Genomic DNA, 19,788 nt, shown 5'->3' with positions numbered 1-19,788 from the left:
ATGGATTTTGACAATGGTTAACATCAAGGCTCTGTTGCCATAATCAATTATACCAAGTATTTCAAAAATACATAAACAATGAAAGTCAACGGTCGAGACTCGAACTAAGCAAATGACCCTTCAGTACATCATTAGAAAATCACAACCATCAGCAGAGAAAATATATGCGACTATGCAAATCGAAAGAGTTATTTTCAGCTTCTTCTAGTCACCGAAGAAATATAGCTTCTCTGGTTTCCTAACTCCGTTTTCTGTACCATTAGTTGCAATCCTGCTGCAAATTTTCGGTATTAAATTAATGCATGCAATTCAACATTGGTATATCTACTTGTATACATAGAGCATAATTTTTTGCACTGCTGGGACAATAACCCTCTATTAAATTAGAATCAGGACGATTCAACATTGATGTATTACGAAGCAGTGAACGAATTTAGGAGCCAAATCTTCAAAACAAAAGACAATGCAAACCAGGAAATACATGAACTTGTTAAACTACCTTCTCTTCTTCTCCATAGTCTTTCTCATGGTCTCGGGGAGCGGCTTCCTTGTAATGTTCCTCATCATCATCCGTATTTGATTCGACCATGAACTATTGCAATCAGAAATACACAATTCAAAAGAGATTTTATAGATTAGAATTCCAAACAAGAAACAAATTGCAAACTTAAAGTAGTTCCTACTGATGGTATATTTGACCCAAGAAACACCAAAATAAAAATAAAAACAAAAACAAAAACAAAAGAAAACACAGACAAGCACACACACGCACAAGGCAGAACCTCACCGGGATAAGTTTTATCTGCAATTCAAAGAATTCTTTTCTTGAAACCTTACCATCAAATATATCCTTAGCTAGTTGATATCCTGTGCCATCGGAAACTACCACCCTCTTCCAGCTTGGAAAAGTTGACCTTATAGAACATCAGACATGTCACAATACACGGTACTAGGTTCCGTCATCATCATCTACAGGTTGAGAATGTTTTATTTATACAGTAGGTCCTGGTGCCACGTTACGGGAATGACAGCTTATTTCAGTGCATAATCAGCTGACTTCCTCACAAAATTCGCAGCTGACTTGTGAGACCAATTCGCTTATAAGCATAAACCACCAATCCATTCATCAGTCTCTTTTAGACTTCCAAGTTCCCTTTTATTCCTTGCATTTACAAATTGCCTGAATAACAAACTGTGTACACCACCTTTGTACAGCTTCCCGTATATACAAACAGAATTCCACCTGCCAAGCTACCTTGAAGCTACAGCCTTGCACTACAATCATCAGATATAGTCTCTTCAGAAGAACCATCGCTGTCTATAATAATTACGTCGTCTTGTTTACCCGCGTGACGAGAATAATCCCTTCTTTTCCCCATCCCTAGTCCTACCGATGAGTAGTTGAAAAGAGGAGCAGTACTTAATGGCTGTGAGTCATTTACTATTAAACCACCACAAGTAGACTGCATTTCATTTCTTGGCGCAAAATGTGATCCCCGAGGATCGAATCCGAGAAGGGTGAGATTCAACCTATCTGAATGAGCAATTGATGAAACAGTTGAAGGCACAGTTGGCGGTGGAGAAGCAACAGCTTCTCTGAGCCAGTGGGGTAAATTTCCCTTTGCTCCAACACAAGTTGTGGGGCCGTCAGTCGATAATAACTTGCCCCTTCGAATACTGCTACTTCTATTTGGAACACTAAATTCATCATCTTCATAATTGTCCCTTCCAATTTCAAAACGAGATGTCCTTTTTGTGTAACCAAGAGGCCTCCGGGGATTTCCATTGCCATTGTTGCAAATATAAGCCGACTTGAATAGTGGCCTCCTCGAGGCATTACCTCCTCTATGAGCATCAACATCGCCAAGTGAAACTTGGGTTATGTCTGTTGTATTTTCTTTCCATATTCTTCTTTTTGGACCCGAGAAGTAGTTGCATCCCAATTGGGGAACACATAAACCACTAAAAAGTTTTGACTGTTCCTCTTCCCACCGCTCAGCTAAGTCCCTTGCCACCCTCCATGGTGAGAAGTGCAACCTTGGATCCCTTAACATAGCATTCCAATTGTCCCGTCCATATCTCCTCACGCCCATCCATAGAAAATCCAACTCTTCTTCAGACCACATGGTATTATATGGCATATAATTGTCATGAAAACTACCCCTTTCATTCAAAGCTCTTGCTTGGCTTACAACACTGTCATGCATAATCTTGTGTTTCAAAACTGATGATAAACGGCTTGAGGAAGATTGGAGCGCTGCATCTCGGATGAATTCTCTTGTTCCAATGATGGAGTTCAAGAAGGGAGATGTATTGAAGCAGGTATTGGCAGCACATCCTGCAAGTACAGGTTTTTCGGTTAAGGATAGACCCAAAAACATAGGAGATCCTTGTTTTGGTTGATTATTCTGGCCTCCCAACTGAAGAACTTTTCTCCGTTCTGAAGCTATAGAAGCAGGTACCTCAGGCTGTGTTATCACCGGGCAAAAAATGTCACTGGTTTTTTCTTCTGGAAACAGCTGGAGATGAAAATATAAATAAAATTATTTGGCAGCCAAATTATCCCCAAATATCCAAAAAGCAAGACTTACAAAACTTACCGGCAGACATTTGTTTTTGGAAGTAAATTCCTCGGAAAGCAGAGGACCAACTTTATCATCATTATCTTTGCAGCTGGCACCAACTTCTAAAAATTCAAATGCATCTCTGTGTAATTGTGAAGCTCGAGTTTCTACTCTTTCATTTCTCACAGCCGGCATTTGTGGAGGAGACAGTTCATGTAATACAGCGGCATGATTTCGGCTAGTAGAATCCAAGGAGCCCCCCATAGTTTTTGGCGCAGCAATATTAGGTTGCTGTTGAGGACTCAAGTTTAAGTCAAAATTGCAGTCGGTGCCACATGAATCTGCTAGTAAGAATGTATTGTCAGTTAAAATAATGTAACTGGTTCAATAATGCATGCCTAGAAATTAATGAAGTCTTACTGGTTGGGATAACGGACAGGTGCAAAAAAGGAAGTGATTGGCCTACACAAGGGAGTTCTGTCGCTTTAAGATCATTACTTGACAAAACTTGAGCTTTGTCTCTGGAGTGCTTCAAATCTGTCTCATGATCTATGGAGCACTTTTCAGGGGAAGTTTCTTCGCACGAAGTGGCACTAGCACAAACACAATTACACAATTTGGTTACCAATGAGCAATCATTTTCTGCAGGCACAGATTTGCTTTGTATATCAGACTTATCTATATCCTTTCTTCTTTTTTTCCTTCGGCAGAAAGTAATTAATGGGGCAGTCGACTTGGTCTGCACAGCTGAATCGCAGCATAAGTTATCCGCCTTAATTTTAGAGAATGGATCAGTCACTTCCAAGTTTGATGCATTCAATCTTAGCAAAATACCATCACATTTAGAGGTGCCTTTTTTTTCAAATGATGATGATCTCGGCCTGACAAAATCAGCGGTCATTTCAGTGGCATTCCCCATTAACCCGGAAACTAACTTCCCTCCAGCATTATCATCGTCAACCAATGCTTCACTATTAGTATTTGAGGACGAGCCAACTTTCTTGTGAAGGGAGAGACCCTCATCGAGACTCTTCAGTCTGCTTGATTTTCGTATTGGCTGAGGTATTGAAGAATCATTTCTTTCATAGTCTTCTGGTGCACTATTATCAATTAAACGAAGTTGCAAGTCTTCTCTACTTAGAGAAGTGTCACTCAGAGCCACAAAAAGTGAATTATGGCAATCATGTCCCTTTTCAAGAGCTTTTCTTGATCGCCGCTTTCGCTTGTATGTTAAAAGCGCTTTGGTCCCTGACATTTAACGTTTCACAATGAAATCTTGCTGCAATTCCACACTCACTATTTCTTCCACTATGTTGACTCACATTTTCAACACACAAAAACCTGCAGAAAGGAATAAAATCCAGTTAACCAAACAAAAAGAGATGACTCAAATAAACACTTATGAGTAGCAATACAATCATAGATGAGGGGAAAACGACAGATTCCAAGTCTACAGTGAAATGGTAATCACTCTTACGAGAACTGTCGCACGCAAAAAATGTACTAACATTGTCAAACATGGGGTATTCATTTGCTAAACACGTTAAACAGTTGAAAAAAATCAGTTTGGAATAGTTAAAACCGAGACTTCTTTTCCGCTTTTTTCTACTTTTTATATATTCAATTTTTCTTTGTTCTTCACAAGCACATTTTCTTTTGTTTTTTCTTTCCCTTCTTTCTTCTATTTTGAAACTTTTGTTTGGTTAAAACAGCAAGAGGAAGGGCTCGTTTGGTGCCCATGATTGGATTGGATTGGAAACTCATTGTATTCAGAGTATGTTGAAGGAAACTTATCCCTTCCAATCCCTACAAAATGGCGATAATATACGGCAGAACTTGCCTTCATTCCTCATAATCTCCTCAAAACGTAAATTGATTCACCTATATGTTCAATTATATGTGTTATCCATTCCGATCCAATCAAACGAGCCAAAAATGATAAAACTCATGTATACCAGGAACTGACATGTACAATGAGACTTACTGCCTTAAATCCTCGGTTTTACATGTGCAGTAAGAGTTGAACAAGGGGTAAGGATCTCAGAAAATTCAAAATTTATCCCAGTCCAAAAGCGAAACATGCACGATTAAACTACCTAACACACGAAAACTATTCCTGTTTCCAAACAACACACATGCTATACCAAATTAAAAACCATAAAACATTCCTAGAACGCAACTTTTACTTTACTGTTACACATTGAATTCATGAACTTCAAGTTTAGAGCTCGAAATTCACCCAAGAACACAGCTTTTACTTCAAGGAAGAGCTGGGAATTCAAAATTTAACCAAATAAAAAACCGTAACACGCACATATAAGCTACCAAACACACGAAACCATACCTGTTTCCAAACAACACACATCTACACCAAATCAAAACCAACAACACATCCCAAGAACACAAATTTTACCATGATGTTCCACTCTCAATTCATGGACTTCTCACTAAGCTAAACAATTGCAGAGAACTCCATGTCCTCCGCGGTTCGAGGGCGATTTACATTCATATTCTCACATGGGTTTACTAATTAAGTACCCAAGATGGTTCATTGAGCTGCAAAGCATCGTTCTTGTTTAAAGTTTCTAAATTTGTTTTGCTTTTTTCTTGTTTCCAAGCACTAACCTCGTTTTCCACGAAGCAATCAAAGACAAGTTACCTCATTTTTCACGAAGCAATCAAAGGATAATTGTGCAATTTCCACAAGCAAGCATAATGAATAATAATTGATGTCTGAGAAAAGCATACAAAAAAATACTTGAAACAGAAAGCATCGGGTATATAAGAAAGGAGATGGATCAAACCGGAGTCCGGCCAGCAAAACGACGTCCGAGCAGTGCACACACCGCCGGTGAGACCTCTGTGCTTTTGTAGAAAAGGTTTGAGCGGTTTACTTGCTGTTCCTCAGTTGAAAGACAGGAGAGAGAGAGAGAGAGAGAGAGAGCATTTATCAGTGACTGTGAAGTGACTGAGTGACTCATCGAGACGTTTCTTCTTTTTGCGTCCCGTCTTGGCCAAGCACGTGAAGTCCACGCGGGAAGAGGATACAAGAACCAGAAGGAGACAAAAGAAGCATCTCTGATAGCTTTTGATTCACGCGCGCCAAAAGACACGCCATCTCGAAATGACGTCACTGTTCAGTGGCCCCCCACAAGAGTTTGTGTTTACGGGTATGGTCCACCGGATTCTTTCGTCTGTGGGCTCCACCACAGTTCAAAACACTCGACATGCAATGAACTCTCCCGCTCAGTTACTACTTTGTGGCTGTTTCTGATAATTCTGAATTTGTTACTTTTAAATGGTCATTTCAAAATATATTTATTTTATTATACAACTGAAATTTGAATCTTCTTCTTCTTCTTCATACTTAGTTTGAATCTCCTTCGTTGTACTTAAATTAATTTAGAAAACCGTTAGTATAAAATTGGGTTCTTCGTTAATGGGTTGCACGAGTCTAATGTTAGTTTTAAAGTTAGATCTATTATAATTCTTATGTTATGAAAATCTGCAAATAAAATCCGAGAATTTGCACTCAATAGATGTCATTTTTCTAGATTCTTTACTTAGAATTTTTAGTCCTTGTGTTTCGATTTTGACCAGTTTGACGTCAATATATTATGCGGAGATGGATTCTCTCCCCTTTTTTTTTCCCTCCCCTTCCCTCTCCTTCTATTTGAACGGTCACGGTTAAGTCAAGTCAACATCTTATATTAATTTTTTATAGAATAGCAGATAAAAGGGGATAAAAAGAGGAATAGAGAGAATCCGAGTCCAATCTTTAAACATGCAATGTGGGCACATTAACTCGTAGAATGTTCGCGCATTGGCGTCTAAACTGGATGGAAATAACTAAAATGGTTAAGATATTGAAACGCATGACCGAATTGGCCAAATTGAACTCGACCGGTAATCATCTGTTTAAGTACACAAATTGCTTTGAATATTTGAATTACAATAGCTTCTTGCCGTTGAACAAAGAAAGTTCAACACCAAGAAAATCAACATTCAAAGTAGAGCTTAAAACTTTACATGTAAATTCATGGACCATCGTGCGAGGCTGTGAGCATACGAATTACATACGCTTTATATATCATACAAGTTTTCCACTTTTCCCCCACAAGGTGCTGCACCTGGACAGCTCAAATCCGAACGTGTAAGTGGGGACTCAAATGCATCAGTATGTAACTTCCAACGTGCATGGGAAGAAAGAAAAAAGGAGGCTCAATCTTATGAATAGGTACATTTAAGTAAAAGAGGAAGAGAAAGAAGAAAGAGGGCAAGGGAGGAGGAAGCGAGAGAGATAAAGAGGTTAGATTTAGCGATGTAAGGGTAATATGCCCCATTGGTGCAAAAACCCCTCCCCGGTGGTGACTTCTAGGACCAGTAGAACCACCACTGCCAACATAGCCGCTCTTCCATTCCAAGTCTCGGCACTTTTTGTCCAACCCCATTCCCAAACAGTCACAGGTGCCGGTAGCTCCCTACGCTGTGAATCATATGTCGCTAACAACTCTTCCACACTCCCAAGTGGAACTAAAGACTGCAATAAAAGACCCGAAACACCATCCAAAGACAAGCACAGAGTAGAAAACTATAGTAAGAACCTACCCAAGATGGGTTTTCAATACAGAAAACAGCAGGGACAAACAAATGAAAAATGGTACTATAAGCTAGCTTCTCTATGCCACCCACCCATGGACTCAAGCATACGGAGGGCACACACAAGACACAACATTGTTCAGGAGAGTTTACCTGTCGAGCTTCAAGATGTGAGACTGCCATAGCTCCAACATATGGCAAGCTCTCAATCACTGCATCTGCCAAATCTGAAATGAAGGTGGCTTCACATCCTAGTGCGGGAACACGCCCCCAAACCTCTATACCAGATTTCAGAGCCAATTCTTTGTACTCAACATCGATTTCTTCTAGAGTTTCAATATGCTCGCTGACAAAGCTGTGGATCATTCATCAACAGTTAATCACAGAACTAAGTTCCATAATTCATATATATGATAGTATGCACACATGTTTGTGTGCCTGAGATTGAGCGAGAGAGTGAGAGAGTGAGAGAGTGAGCGAGAGAGGATGCAGCTAAAACTCAGCTAACAGTGGGGAAAAGAAAAGACGACAAACAATTACCTTATAGGGACTGCCAGCAGTCTTTTGACTCCCTTTTGTCCAAGCTCAATTATTGTCTCATCTGTGTAGGGTTTTAACCACTCCACAGGTCCAACTCTGCTCTGTTAGAACATTCACTAACTATAATCAACCAAGTCACGAAGAATATCATGGATGTATAAGATAGATATCGAACACAATAAAAGAAATCTAAACAATGAAGACGAATATGTCACTATTTTTACATGATCTTTGAAAAAACCATCCCTATTCGTGAGAGGCTAGAGGCTTGAACTCAATTTTCCTTTATAAACATATCTAAAATCAGATCAAATTAAAAGTAGAAATGCACCTGATAGGCAAGGGTGTACGCATTAGTTATTTTTCTCTTTTCTAACTCTTCCATTATCAAATCTATGCATTCCTCCATCTCCGCCTTGTATGGATCACCAGCCTCTTCCACATATGCAAGTGGCACCCCATGTGCGCTAAAGAATATCATTACCTGTAATGCACATTCCCAATTAAGCTGGCTGACATCTACACGAGGATGATAACCAAGTAATTTCATTTTGGAACTTAGGTGTCACTGTCAGTAAGAGAAAAGCTAGAGCAGAACAGAAAAGAATTCCATATTATACCATACATTTATATACCAAAACTGAAAAGGCCGTTACTATAGTCTCTCGCAGCACTAAAAATTTAAACACTCAACTGCTAAGAAAACATATCCAAATGTGTCAATAGAAGAAAGGAAAGTTATAGCGAGATAGCTTTGCTTTTCGTGGCAGCCTTTTTCAACAACTTAGTAGTATGCATAATATGATAAAACAATCCTTATATCCCCCACTAAATAGAGATTAAAGAAACCTCTCTGAGGCCATGAGAATTGTAGAACCCTAAGAGGTACTTCTTCTTTCATTTCGTTTAAATGATGCAGGATAAGTAACTCACTTAGAGGCATGAAAATCAATGTGAAAAAAAACGATTTAACAATACCTTTTCAGGGCTGTCAAAACGTTGAAGCTCTTTTTCAATCAAATTTGTCATTGCCGTTATATACCCTTCACGCTGGTACCAAGATGGTATTACTGTGTGCTGCATGTTGACAAGATATTCGTCCTCCCTTATGAACCAATGAATTATCCAGTCAGCTTTAAGATTATAATTTGAGGCAATGATATGGCAACAGATAGTTAGAGTTAGACATCACCGGAATATACTCTCCAGGAGCCGAAGGCTTGAACCACTAGTTGATATTGAAAATTGTGGATAAAGAGGAAGGACGACAAGCTTTGTAATTCCATCTCTTTTTATCTACAAAATCTTTTTAAAATCAACAACTAGATCCATGAAGTTTTGACCACAATCGAAAACCTAAATCTCTTAACAAATTTGCATGTTACCAACTCAATTGGACTTAACCTAAGACTTGACAAAAGTGCGGAACAACCATTATAAATAAGTGGCATGCCACAGTTAGAGGAAGAAGAGCACATCTCAAGTACATTGTGAAGCAAAAATTGAAGCGGAAATGATTCAACAAAAACTATATTTGTTTATAGTACAAGACAACATAAACTCTAAGACATACATAACTCACTAGCCGAGATATCATTGACAGGTACATCGAAAATCAAAATGAAATCATACCAAGATACCTGTTCTATAGCTTCTTCAGTAAACGGATGCCAATAACGCATACCAACATACACTTTTGCTGGGACATCCTTCGCATAAAGGGCCTTCCTCAATTCTTCCGCCTGAATGGAGAAAAGGGTACCAATGAAATTCCAATTAGACAGCATTTCCATCAATCTTAAAGCTTTACATGATACGCAAGCAATTCAAGAGCACTAGAGGTCAATGTTAAGAGAAAGTTAGAGTGGTCATGCCTGTGCATCAGTTATCCGTCGAAGAGGAGAGCCGCCACCAATGGAGGCGTAGCCTTCTTTGCTCTTTGGCGCCCTCAGAACGGATATAAATTGCGCCAATGGCTTCTGAAGAAACCGAAACAGCCTCGGCAGTCTAATGATATCCTGCCCATTTTTCACACACATCAAAAAATACTACCCCAATGCAATAGAGTTCAATCTAAATCCACACACATTAAAGTTACTAAATTCAAATTCACACACTTTAAATTTACTAAATTCAAAATTCACAAACCTTAAAAGTTTACTAAATTAAAATTCATGGCATTTTTGTTGAAATTTCAGAAATTAAAAAGCTTGAAAAACTCAAAAATTAAAAAGCTTGAGGAAGTTACCGGGTCAGCGAAGAGGTTAAACAAGAAGGGCTGGACGTCGTCGAGAGTCTCGGGCCCACCGAGGTTAAGCAGCAAGACTCCGACTTTATCCTCCCCACTAAACGGCGTCGACGGAGCGTCCAGAGTTTCCGACGCCACCAACGCCTTTAGCGGCGGCAGGCATTTCCGGAGCGAGTTCTTGGAGAACAGCAGAGCAGATTGCGTCGAGGAGTATCTGGCGACGACGCAATTTCTAGCTGGAGCTGCGGAGGTGTGGCTGTGAGAAGCGCAGAGTAATCCTCCGCGCGACGGCAGGCGGTGGTCGGAGGGGACGGCGGAGGATATTGTCCACGGTAGTATTGCTATGGATTCAGCCGCCATTGCCCGAGGCCTCGACTGAGAAGGCAAGTTGCACTGTTGCAGAGTGTACAGCGTAGAGAGAGAAAAGAACAAGAGATAGGCGTTTGGCTATGGGTGCTGAGTTCGCAGTTAGGACACGCGGCCTGCTTCAAGCCACTCTCACTCTCTCTCTTCGAAGGATTTGAATTCTAATTCAATCGGGTTTGAACCGGACCCATGGCCTACTCATGGGTCGGGCAGATTGGTAAGAATAATTTTTGGTTTTTTTTTTTCCTTTCCCAGTGGGGGATTACCGAATTCTAACTCTTAAATGATCACTTACGAGGCGTATGATTAACTTGTTTAACATAAAGTAACTCTTCTAATAATTTCAAGGATCAAGATTTAAAATTACTAAGTCATGAAGTCAATACATACATTCTCACATGAATTGTGGAAACTTTAATTCTTGTATAAAGATGTGGTTATGTTTTGGTCACCTGTTGAATTGTCTCTGATGGTTACTTGTAGGCCTATCTATCACGAACTCTTATCATACCAACCACATTTTTTGCAACAATGAGCTTATAACTCAAGTAGGTAAATTATTCACATGGCACTTAAAATTCTAAGTTTGATAGTCTCCTTTTCACTACTGCTTGAATTAAATATAAAAATCACATTTTTTTTAGTGTTTCAAAAATTTAGGAATTAGTTTATAAAAAATTCTTTTTTTAGTGTAGAGTATATTGTTCGTTTAAAAAAAAAAAAAGGTAGTGTTAAGATTCGTGGGTAAAAGTGTGAAGACAAAATTACTTTTCAAATGTTTTTGAGTCTTACAAGCAATTGATTGTGACAAAAATTACAAGCAATTGATTTTGACAAAAATTAAATGAAATTGCTTTTAAAGAAGAGACTTGTAAGAAAAGAGAACAAAATGATAAATTTGTTAACCAAAAATTACAATTCAGTTGGTTAAGAGCATTCACCCATCTCCTTGTTGTCGGTAATAAAAAAACCTATGCGAACTATTCGCGGTTAAACAAAGAAATAAAAAGGCATATTTGCCCTTTTGGTGGGTAGTTAGGTCGGGTTTAGTTATTACGTTGTATTTGGCGCCCTCGCGTTGGGAACGTGTCACAACTCGGCAGTTCCAACTGTTTTCTCCCCCCCCCCTCTCTCTCTCTCTCTCTCTCTCTCCCCTCTCCTCTTTTCTCGCTTTGTGCTTTCCAACGGCTCCAACAACTCGAACTAGAAAAAGCATTCCGATACCTTTCCCTTCTCCATTGACAAACCTCGAAAGAATCTCTCCCCGCGAATCCATGACGGAGTCCTCCCCCGACCACAGCCGGAGCCATTCCGGCAGCTCCAGCGACGGGTCCGTCTATTTCGAAGCCGAAGTCCCTCCCAATCCTAATGACGAAAATGCCACCACTTCCTCAGGTTCCCTCACCGCCTCCTCCTCCTTCTTCGTCATCGTCATTTTCTATTTTCGTAATTTTGGTTTCGAGTTTGTGAAATAATGTGGATTTGGTAGGGCATTTGGAGGGAGACGTGCAAACAGAGAAAAATTCTGGAAAGTCATCATCCACCGTCCGTACGTCGTCCGGTTCGAGCTCCGGTTCGAGTCAACTCACAGCGAGCGCGCGATTGACTCAGAACCAGGCGTTGGCTGTGATTCTCGCCAAGCTCTTTGATCAAAGAACTCCTTTTAGAAAAAAGGTACTCAATTTAATTTTTTGAATTTTTCGAAGTTTTCGAATTTAATGTTTTTAGAATTTAGTCCTTGAAATTTCTAGGATTTAAGTGGAACTACATTGAAATTCTGCAGCGTAAATATATAAAACGGCTGGCAAAAGTGAAAGATGACGGGACCGTGCAATTTGACGTTCCGGGTGATATTAAACCGCAGTATCTGGATTTCGGAACTGGAGCTGCTCACAGTGAAGCAGCTTCTGGTGGAGAAGATGGAAGCAAGACGGAAACTGAAGTTCGAGATATACCTCCTCTGCAAATTGTAATGCTTATTGTCGGCACACGAGGAGATGTGCAGCCGTTTGTTGCCATTGGAAAGCGATTGCAGGTCTTGCATTTATGTGCTTTTAGCTATATAGAACTTAACAGTGAAATGCTTCATAATTTTGTGTGCAACTGATTGGGAATGTGGACAACAATTGTGAAAGAATTTTTATCTTTTGCTGGATATATGCTCGTGCTCGGTTTTGCTTAGTGTTTTCTGCTGGTGATTAATTTTTTGATGAAAATTGATGTTGTTAGAAATTTTAGTTGCTTTGTCGATTTATTGCTTTGTTTGTGCCTGTTACTCGCATCCATTTTACTTTCTAATACGCTTTGTGTGCGTGTATTTATTCATAAAGATATAATTTAGTCCAAGTACTTTGAGAATTTTACTTTTTGTGATGGAAATTTTCGAGGCGATGAGTGAAAGGAAAATATAGTTCTTCTTGGGAAGCTTATCCTCGACATTATGTGAATTGATGGATGTGTTTACTTGCAGGAATATGGCCATAGGGTTAGGCTAGCAACTCATGCAAATTTCAAAGATTTTGTCCTTTCTGCTGGGTTGGAGTTCTATCCTTTAGGTGGAGATCCAAAGGTTCTTGCTGGTTGTAAGTGCAGAATTTGTTTCTTTTCCGTGCCCTGCGTACAATAATGATGAGTCTTTGGTCTGTTTATTCCATCATTTGTTAATTTCTGAAATTATTACTTTGTATAAAGTTTAGTTAATTTAACCGCTACCTTGTTCCACATGTCAAACCTATTTTAGCATTGAGATTTTAATTTTCATGTACCTTGTTCTGCTTGCTTGAATCGTTAGGAGGTAATCTTGGAAATTTAACATTGAAGATTCAGGCCCATTTGTCTGTGTGTTCCTTAAAAAACACACATATGTGAACATGCCTGTCTTTTTTATTGGTTTTGTATTGATGTTGTGCTTTTGTTTTTTACAGATATGGTCAAGAATAAAGGTTTCTTGCCATCAGGACCTTCGGAAATATCAATTCAGCGACATCAGTTGAAGGAAATAATTTTTTCTTTACTTCCTGCATGCAACGAACCTGATCCTGATTCCAAAATTCCATTTAAAGCAGAAGCAATAATTGCCAATCCACCAGCCTATGGTTAGATTTCATCATCTTATTATATTGTTTTGGGTTTTCAAGTATCAATGGCATTCTTCAAACAATTGAATTGGCCACACACAATATTTGGCTTTAAGAACAAGGTGTTTGTGTGTTTGTGGCTCCTATTACCGTTGAAATAATTGAAGACCCTATATTGATGTGTTTAAGGCAATCTACCACTGACAATGTTGATGGATGCATGGGGTCATAGCCTCAACCACTTGAAATGCTCAGAAAGTCTCCATGCTTCTGTTCTTTGGAGAGAACAATTACGAGAAGATCTTTCTAAATTAAATATCTGAACCATTTAACTTGATATAAAAGGAAGAATGAATATTTATGTTGTTTGAAATCATTTAGTAGACTCCTAACTTTGCAAACACTTGTCCAGGGCACTCTCATGTCGCCGAGGCACTAAAAGTACCACTTCATATATTTTTCACAATGCCATGGACGTAAGTGTTGTCTCCTGGGTTAGATCAAATGCTGATATCTTTTGCTTAATGATTCTCTCAGTTTCATCGTCCATTGTTCATTTTGGTTGACCTATTATTTCTCAACCACACACGGTTCATTGCATATGTATGTACTTTAAACGTACTGTTAAAAGAGAGAAAAGCAGCAAATCATGAAATATTCTTTGTTGTTTGATCAATCGCTTGATAACTATTTACCTTTCTCAGGCCTACGAGTGAATTCCCCCATCCCCTATCTCGTGTCAAGCAGCCAATTGGATATAGAGTGAGTCTCATACAATATCCTTTTCTACCTAAGTGATAGTGATCTATATTGATGCGTTTGTTTGCCAGGCTTATATTATGTAATTAAACAGATTTTTCTTTTCTTACCAGCTATCATATCAATTAGTCGATGCATTTATTTGGCTAGGAATTCGAGACATGATTAATGAGTTTAGGAAGAAAATGCTGAAGCTCAGACCTATCACATATTTAAGTGGATACTATAGTTCTCCTCCTGACGTGCCCTATGGGTATATATGGAGTCCTCATCTTGTTCCCAAACCTCAAGGTCATATATTTAAATCTTTTTCCTTCAGATGAAAACTTTGCATGTCAATACTTGATATGAAGTCACAGATTTCTTCCATACTAAATGAACTGATATCGAATGTCATAATTGAAGATTAATTTTGGCTTTTCTGTCCATATATATGGGTTAGAGGTTGTCTTTAGTTCTACAGGTGATGTATTTCAATGGATTGCCCACTATGTGCTTGGGGTGAGCTTGTTAATATTTTATTGCTCGTTGTTCCACGAATTGAAAAACGGACTCGATGTTGTATGGTTTGTTTGTTGTTGATTCTTGGTCCACCTGGATTGAAATTCTTTTGAGGATTTTCTCATAGCCTTTCACCTTGTTTCTTGCCTAGTTGGGGTTCATTGTATGTTTGATAACCTCATTGTTCAAAAACAAGTAATTGTTTACAATTTATTGCTGAAAATGTGATAGAGATACATGGTCAATTCAAAATACTCATCGTGGTCACTAGATACGCTTTGTCATGCAACAATGGGATTCTTATGCTGATATTATTGCAGAAGCCTCCAGAATATGATTTGATAGGGGAGAAATATACTAGCTTGACCAAATGAGAAAAAAGTATGCTAATTATTTGCTAATATGCTTTGGTTTTTGTCTGGCAGATTGGGGACCAAAGGTTGACGTTGTTGGGTTTTGTTTTCTTGACCTTGCTTCAAATTATGAACCCCCTGAGCCACTTGCTAAGTGGCTTGAAGCTGGTGACGCGCCTGTATATATTGGATTTGGTAGCCTTGTGAGTTTTTTTTATTTTTTATTTTTTGGAGCATTTTCTATTCATGTTTAATGTTCTTTGCCCAGTTCTATCTCAGAGTAGCTCTGTTTCCACTGTACACTCAAAAAACACTTGTTACTCTCCGACCAAACAATCACCATGAGAGCCAAAACCACACATCACCAATGAGTGACCGCCTTCATGCTGGTCCCCAACCAACAGGTTGTGAGGGGTCTATTCATGAAAGTGAAAATTTGTTCCCTTTGCTCAGTTCAATATCTGATTTGACTGATAACATTACAAATGCATGCAGAGTGTACCTGTCAATTGTATAGTTAAGGTTACTTGATTGAACATTTTATTAAAGTGGTAAATTGTCTTGTAACATGCTAATGTTTTTCCTTCTTTACGGTTTTTTATTAGCCTCTTGAAGAACCAGAGAAAATGACTGATATTATTCTTCAAGCTCTGGAAATAACTGGACAGAGAGGCATTATCAACAGAGGCTGGGGTGGCCTTGGTAATTGTAAGTCTCGATTCGTTAATAAAACATATACATACATATATATATATGTGTGTATAAAATATTATATCTTTAGTTTTTACAAGCATATTGTCTTCTTACTTCTTTACATGTGAAAAGCTTTATATATTTCTCTTCTCAGCGGTAGAACCAAGTGATTCTGTGTACTTAGTGGACAACTGCCCCCATGATTGGTTATTCAAACGATGCTCTGGTGTGGTAAATTCTTATTGCTTTTAACTCATTTTGATTGGTTGAGATTTCATTGCACTGGTGTTCACAACGTCATTCTATCACGGTTGTGCTGAAATGTTATCTCCGTTGCAGTCTGTCGTCATGCATAAATTTGACGCACTTCTTTTGTGTCTAGCTTTTGCTTGTACTTTGTTTTCTTTCCGAATGAACTTGGTTTCACATTGGATACGGAAATTCATTTTAGGTACATCATGGGGGTGCTGGAACAACTGCTGCTGGTCTGAAAGCTGAGGTAACTGATAAAATTATTATTGGGAAATCTTATATTAGGGAATGATATAGTTAGTGGCTTATTTATGGGTGATATTGTGTTCTTTTTAGTGTCCGACTACAATTATACCATTCTTCGGGGACCAGCCATTTTGGGGTGAGAGGGTGCATGCCAGAGGTGTAGGTCCTGCACCCATCCCAGTCGAGGAATTCTCGCTTGAAAAATTGGTTGATGCCATACGCTTCATGCTAGATCCAATGGTATTTACCGTTTTCTTTTCTAACTTCAAGTGATTCACATATGCTGGTGCTATAAATTGTCATTTTTTTTTCGTGTAAAATTCTAACACCTGCACTCGCGTTGAACAAAACTTGACATTGTTTATTAGAATACAATTTTAACATAACTACTCCATTGAAAGGTTAAAGAGCGTGCTGTAGAAATTGCGAAGGCCATGGATAGCGAAGATGGGGTCAAGGGAGCAGTGAAGGCCTTTCACAGGCATTTTCCTTGCAATAAATCTGATGACGACGAAACTGATCAGTCATTGCCAACTAGAAGAAGGTTATTATCTTTCAGGAGATGTTTTGGCTACTCCCCCGCATGACTCTCGACAGCAACGTCTTGGCTGCTCATGATTCTATATACGTTTAGGCTGATCACGAATCCATTACTAGTCAGACAATATCAGAAGATATCCTGTATCGTTATTTTAATTTTTTTTAGCTTGTCGAAACTTGAATTTATAAAGTTATAATTTGAAACAAATATGAAAAAAATCGTAAATCTTAATTACTATAAAACTCTTTGAAAATACATAAAATACAATCAGTTTGGAGGAGGTCCTTCTAGTCGGATGTAGTCGTACATAAGTCCTGCGAAAGGTCCCCAGTTTCTTGATTGAGTAAGATAGATGGTGTTGTCTCCTTGTTGAAGTCGATAGCTCGGCACATCGACACTGAAGAGCCAGTACAAACCATGAATTCCATGCCTTGCTATGGCATTGTCCTTCCCTATTAGCCCCGTCGAAAAATGAGGTGCGTCATTCTGGTTGTTGAATCGGACCTGTAGTTCTGCGTAGTTGGCCGAGGCCAACGCCAATTGGAGCGTATAATTTCCGGTGTTCCAAACGTTCTCAAGTTGAAATACAATTTGCCATGTCGTTGCCTCGTATGTACCATTTCTGTTCCTTGTCACATGAGCGTAAAACCAATCATCACCGTAATTGTCAGTGCCGACGGTGTAGATGAGATCACGGTCAGGGTAATAATCTCCGTATCGTTCCCACAAGCCATATTGCCTAAACCTGTTTGCGTAATTATCAGTGAACAAACGGTTCACAAGGGTTGGATATGGATCCGGTATGTTGAACTCCGCGGCTGATCGATCAGGGGTGCCGATTTCCCACAAGGTCGGGCCGTTTCTCGGAGGTTCAAAGGTAAGATTAGCTAAACTGACTTCACTTGCTTCTTCAATTGTAATATCGTACTCGTATTTGTAGTCCCCAATGAAGCCTGGAACAGTTGCATACAAACTATAGTTCCCCGGTCGAACATCTTTCACGTAGAAATAACCTTGGTTGTCAGCTTGAGTCCAGAACTGATAACCCTTGCATTCCGTTTGCCATGATCCCGCGTATCCGCGCGCAGCCAGTCCCACGTAAGCATAACTTGCCGAGACTAGGCTCTCGTTGATGTACGAATCCCGTATTAGTAACTGACCAGCGACTGATCCGCGTTCATCGGAGTTAGGAAAGCCTTCGGACTGAGTGAAATTGTATGGCCAACTCTGTACTTCTTCATACATCTGTTCTTTTGCATTTTCCCAGAGAGAAAAGGACACATTCGAGCTTGGAACGTCTGAGTTAAGATACACAAAGACGGGCCCAAAAACCTTCTTCCATGCCTCACCGTCTGCAAAGGTCAACCCAACATCTCTCCCGACGTAGTGACTACTAAGAAACACAGTGAGGGCAGTTGGTCCGACATGAGAGGTAAGTTCCTGCTTGAATGGCCCCGCTGAACGAAACTCAGTACTAGGTGTGATCATCCAAAGCCCTATAGCATCGTCAGTGCTAATCCAACCGTGAACCTTAATGTCTTTGACGTCACTGGAGTATTGGTACTTGTCATCCACCTCTCCTTTAAACTCGGGACTGCTTGGATTAGTTAAAAGAACAGCTTCACGATAGGCAAGGGTCTGAGCGTGGTCTCCTTCGCGATCTTCGGCTGTTGGCATGAATCTTTGTCTGTCGTCTGATATAGCCATGAACTGAAATTTATCTTCTCGAAGTTTCAAAGCAAGTCTTGTTTGATCTATGCGCAATTCCGGCCACCCTTCTAGACGCTCGTATATGGCATACGCGTAGAACCCAGCGCGACCACGCTGCATTATGTACCTTTTGTCAACATTTAAGGGTAGTGTCCAATCTCCGAGGGAAACATCATAAGTTTTATTAAAAGAAATCTCTATTTGATCCGCCGTCGATGTAACAATCTTAAATGTTGTTGCTTGGAGTCTGTCCTCGCCATTTTTCCATACAAGATCCCAGTAACCTCTATTGCTTGGGGGGTTTTTGATGTCAAGCAAGTTGTCAATTCCCTTGTATTGAATTCCAATGACGTCTCCTCCGGGATTTGAAAAAGTGACTCGGACAATGCCATTGTTCAGCTCCACCGTGTTCTGAGTTTGCTCTGTTAGCATCTGGTTGAAGTTCAGCTCATTGCCGGTAACGCTCCTCAGTGCTCGCCTTCCAGAAATCCTCATCGTCTCAGAAGCACCATTGTTAATAGGGAAGAAGAAGAGCAAACCAAGTAGTGCTAGTGCTAATACTCCAAGGATCACCCATCTCCTCATATGCCTCACCTTCTCCATCGAAAGCATGTTAGTCTCTCTTCGTTTGCAATAATCGAATACTTGTTCGTAGTAACAAATCAACGTACTCGTTCTGTTTTGAGATTAACTGATGACAAATCAAATCTTACATTCGATATATATAGTCGGACACATTCATCCTCATGTAGTTAGGACTCCTCGTGTTGTCGGAACTCCTGCATATAGAGTTTGGTTTGATTTTCCAATTAGGATACGACAATACCTTCCCTTTTATGTTTGTTACGTTAAAGTTTTCCTGGACGACTTAGGATTTGGTTTGAGTTTTCCTGATTGAGTTAGGATTTCCCTTCTGCTGCTTTGGCTGCTACTTGCTCTCTCTGCATTTCGTTCTTCCGGTTAGGGGTTTGATTTTTGGCGGAGTTCCGATCGCTTTCTGGCATAAAATTTGTGTTTGAAATCTTCGGGCTGGTTCGGTTGCTGCAAGCAAGTTCCAGCCTAACTCGAAATGGAAAAAATTCGAGCAGATAACAAAGGGGAAATTTTTTGAAATGTTGTATTAACTTATATGAATTAAAATTTTAAGCAATCGTTGTACAAACTTTTCAAAATCACTAATTTATCATCTCGCCTTAACACTAATAAATTTCTCATTCAAAATAGGTCAAGTGCAATACACATAACTTGTGTTCGGGATTATTTCGGACATTTTAACATAAAGAATATCATCAGACTTTACCATAGAGGGTCCCAATGACTATATGTTTGAGTCATATTC

General features: G+C 39.5%; 3 protein-coding genes and 1 long non-coding RNA gene across 12 annotated transcripts; 2 read left to right on the top strand and 2 right to left on the bottom strand.

Annotated features, from left to right (window-relative positions):
* Positions 1 to 17: 17 nt before the first annotated feature.
* LOC137746320 (uncharacterized) lies at positions 18 to 5,546 on the bottom strand. 8 transcript variants are annotated; one of them, XM_068486402.2, is made up of 6 exons: positions 5,369 to 5,546; positions 2,985 to 3,905; positions 2,601 to 2,905; positions 788 to 2,519; positions 500 to 592; positions 18 to 274 (listed from the first exon to the last, which is right to left on the bottom strand). In XM_068486402.2, exons 2-4 carry the CDS (start codon positions 3,817 to 3,819, stop codon positions 1,263 to 1,265), a joined length of 2,397 nt encoding a protein of 798 aa, XP_068342503.2. In that variant the 5' UTR covers positions 3,820 to 3,905; positions 5,369 to 5,546; the 3' UTR covers positions 18 to 274; positions 500 to 592; positions 788 to 1,262. The 8 variants fall into 8 exon arrangements, with proteins under 8 accessions (XP_068342503.2, XP_068342505.2, XP_068342507.2 ...); XM_068486404.2 differs by having other exon boundaries at positions 18 to 271; XM_068486406.2 differs by having other exon boundaries at positions 838 to 2,519; positions 5,369 to 5,534.
* Positions 2,972 to 5,481, top strand: LOC148692115 (uncharacterized). Its single transcript, XR_015953894.1, has 2 exons — positions 2,972 to 4,532; positions 4,585 to 5,481. It is a non-coding gene; the product is annotated as an uncharacterized LOC148692115 (long non-coding RNA).
* Positions 5,547 to 6,430: 884 nt separating the features above from the next.
* Positions 6,431 to 10,451, bottom strand: LOC137746322 (ferrochelatase-2, chloroplastic). Of its 2 annotated transcripts, none has more exons than XM_068486408.2 (9): positions 9,952 to 10,451; positions 9,578 to 9,721; positions 9,344 to 9,445; positions 8,896 to 8,999; positions 8,682 to 8,808; positions 8,035 to 8,187; positions 7,704 to 7,804; positions 7,317 to 7,518; positions 6,431 to 7,104 (listed from the first exon to the last, which is right to left on the bottom strand). In XM_068486408.2, exons 1-9 carry the CDS (start codon positions 10,309 to 10,311, stop codon positions 6,880 to 6,882), a joined length of 1,518 nt encoding a protein of 505 aa, XP_068342509.2. In that variant the 5' UTR covers positions 10,312 to 10,451; the 3' UTR covers positions 6,431 to 6,879. The 2 variants fall into 2 exon arrangements, with proteins under 2 accessions (XP_068342509.2, XP_088537012.1); XM_088680886.1 differs by having other exon boundaries at positions 6,431 to 6,694; positions 9,952 to 10,445.
* Positions 10,452 to 11,389: 938 nt separating this feature from the next.
* On the top strand, positions 11,390 to 16,992 carry LOC137746321 (sterol 3-beta-glucosyltransferase UGT80A2). The gene is made up of 14 exons (XM_068486407.2): positions 11,390 to 11,712; positions 11,807 to 11,991; positions 12,101 to 12,352; positions 12,788 to 12,899; positions 13,242 to 13,412; positions 13,807 to 13,870; positions 14,099 to 14,156; positions 14,267 to 14,444; positions 15,080 to 15,210; positions 15,613 to 15,715; positions 15,855 to 15,931; positions 16,152 to 16,199; positions 16,289 to 16,438; positions 16,600 to 16,992. Exons 1-14 carry the CDS (start codon positions 11,592 to 11,594, stop codon positions 16,783 to 16,785), a joined length of 1,836 nt encoding a protein of 611 aa, XP_068342508.2. The 5' UTR covers positions 11,390 to 11,591; the 3' UTR covers positions 16,786 to 16,992.
* Positions 16,993 to 19,788: the final 2,796 nt, after the last annotated feature.

Source organism: Pyrus communis, chromosome 12, assembly GCF_041283825.1.
Source record: "Pyrus communis isolate YQ-2024b chromosome 12, ASM4128382v1, whole genome shotgun sequence".
Classification (NCBI taxonomy): domain Eukaryota; kingdom Viridiplantae; phylum Streptophyta; class Magnoliopsida; order Rosales; family Rosaceae; genus Pyrus; species Pyrus communis.
This window is presented reverse-complemented; position numbering and strand designations above follow the sequence as displayed.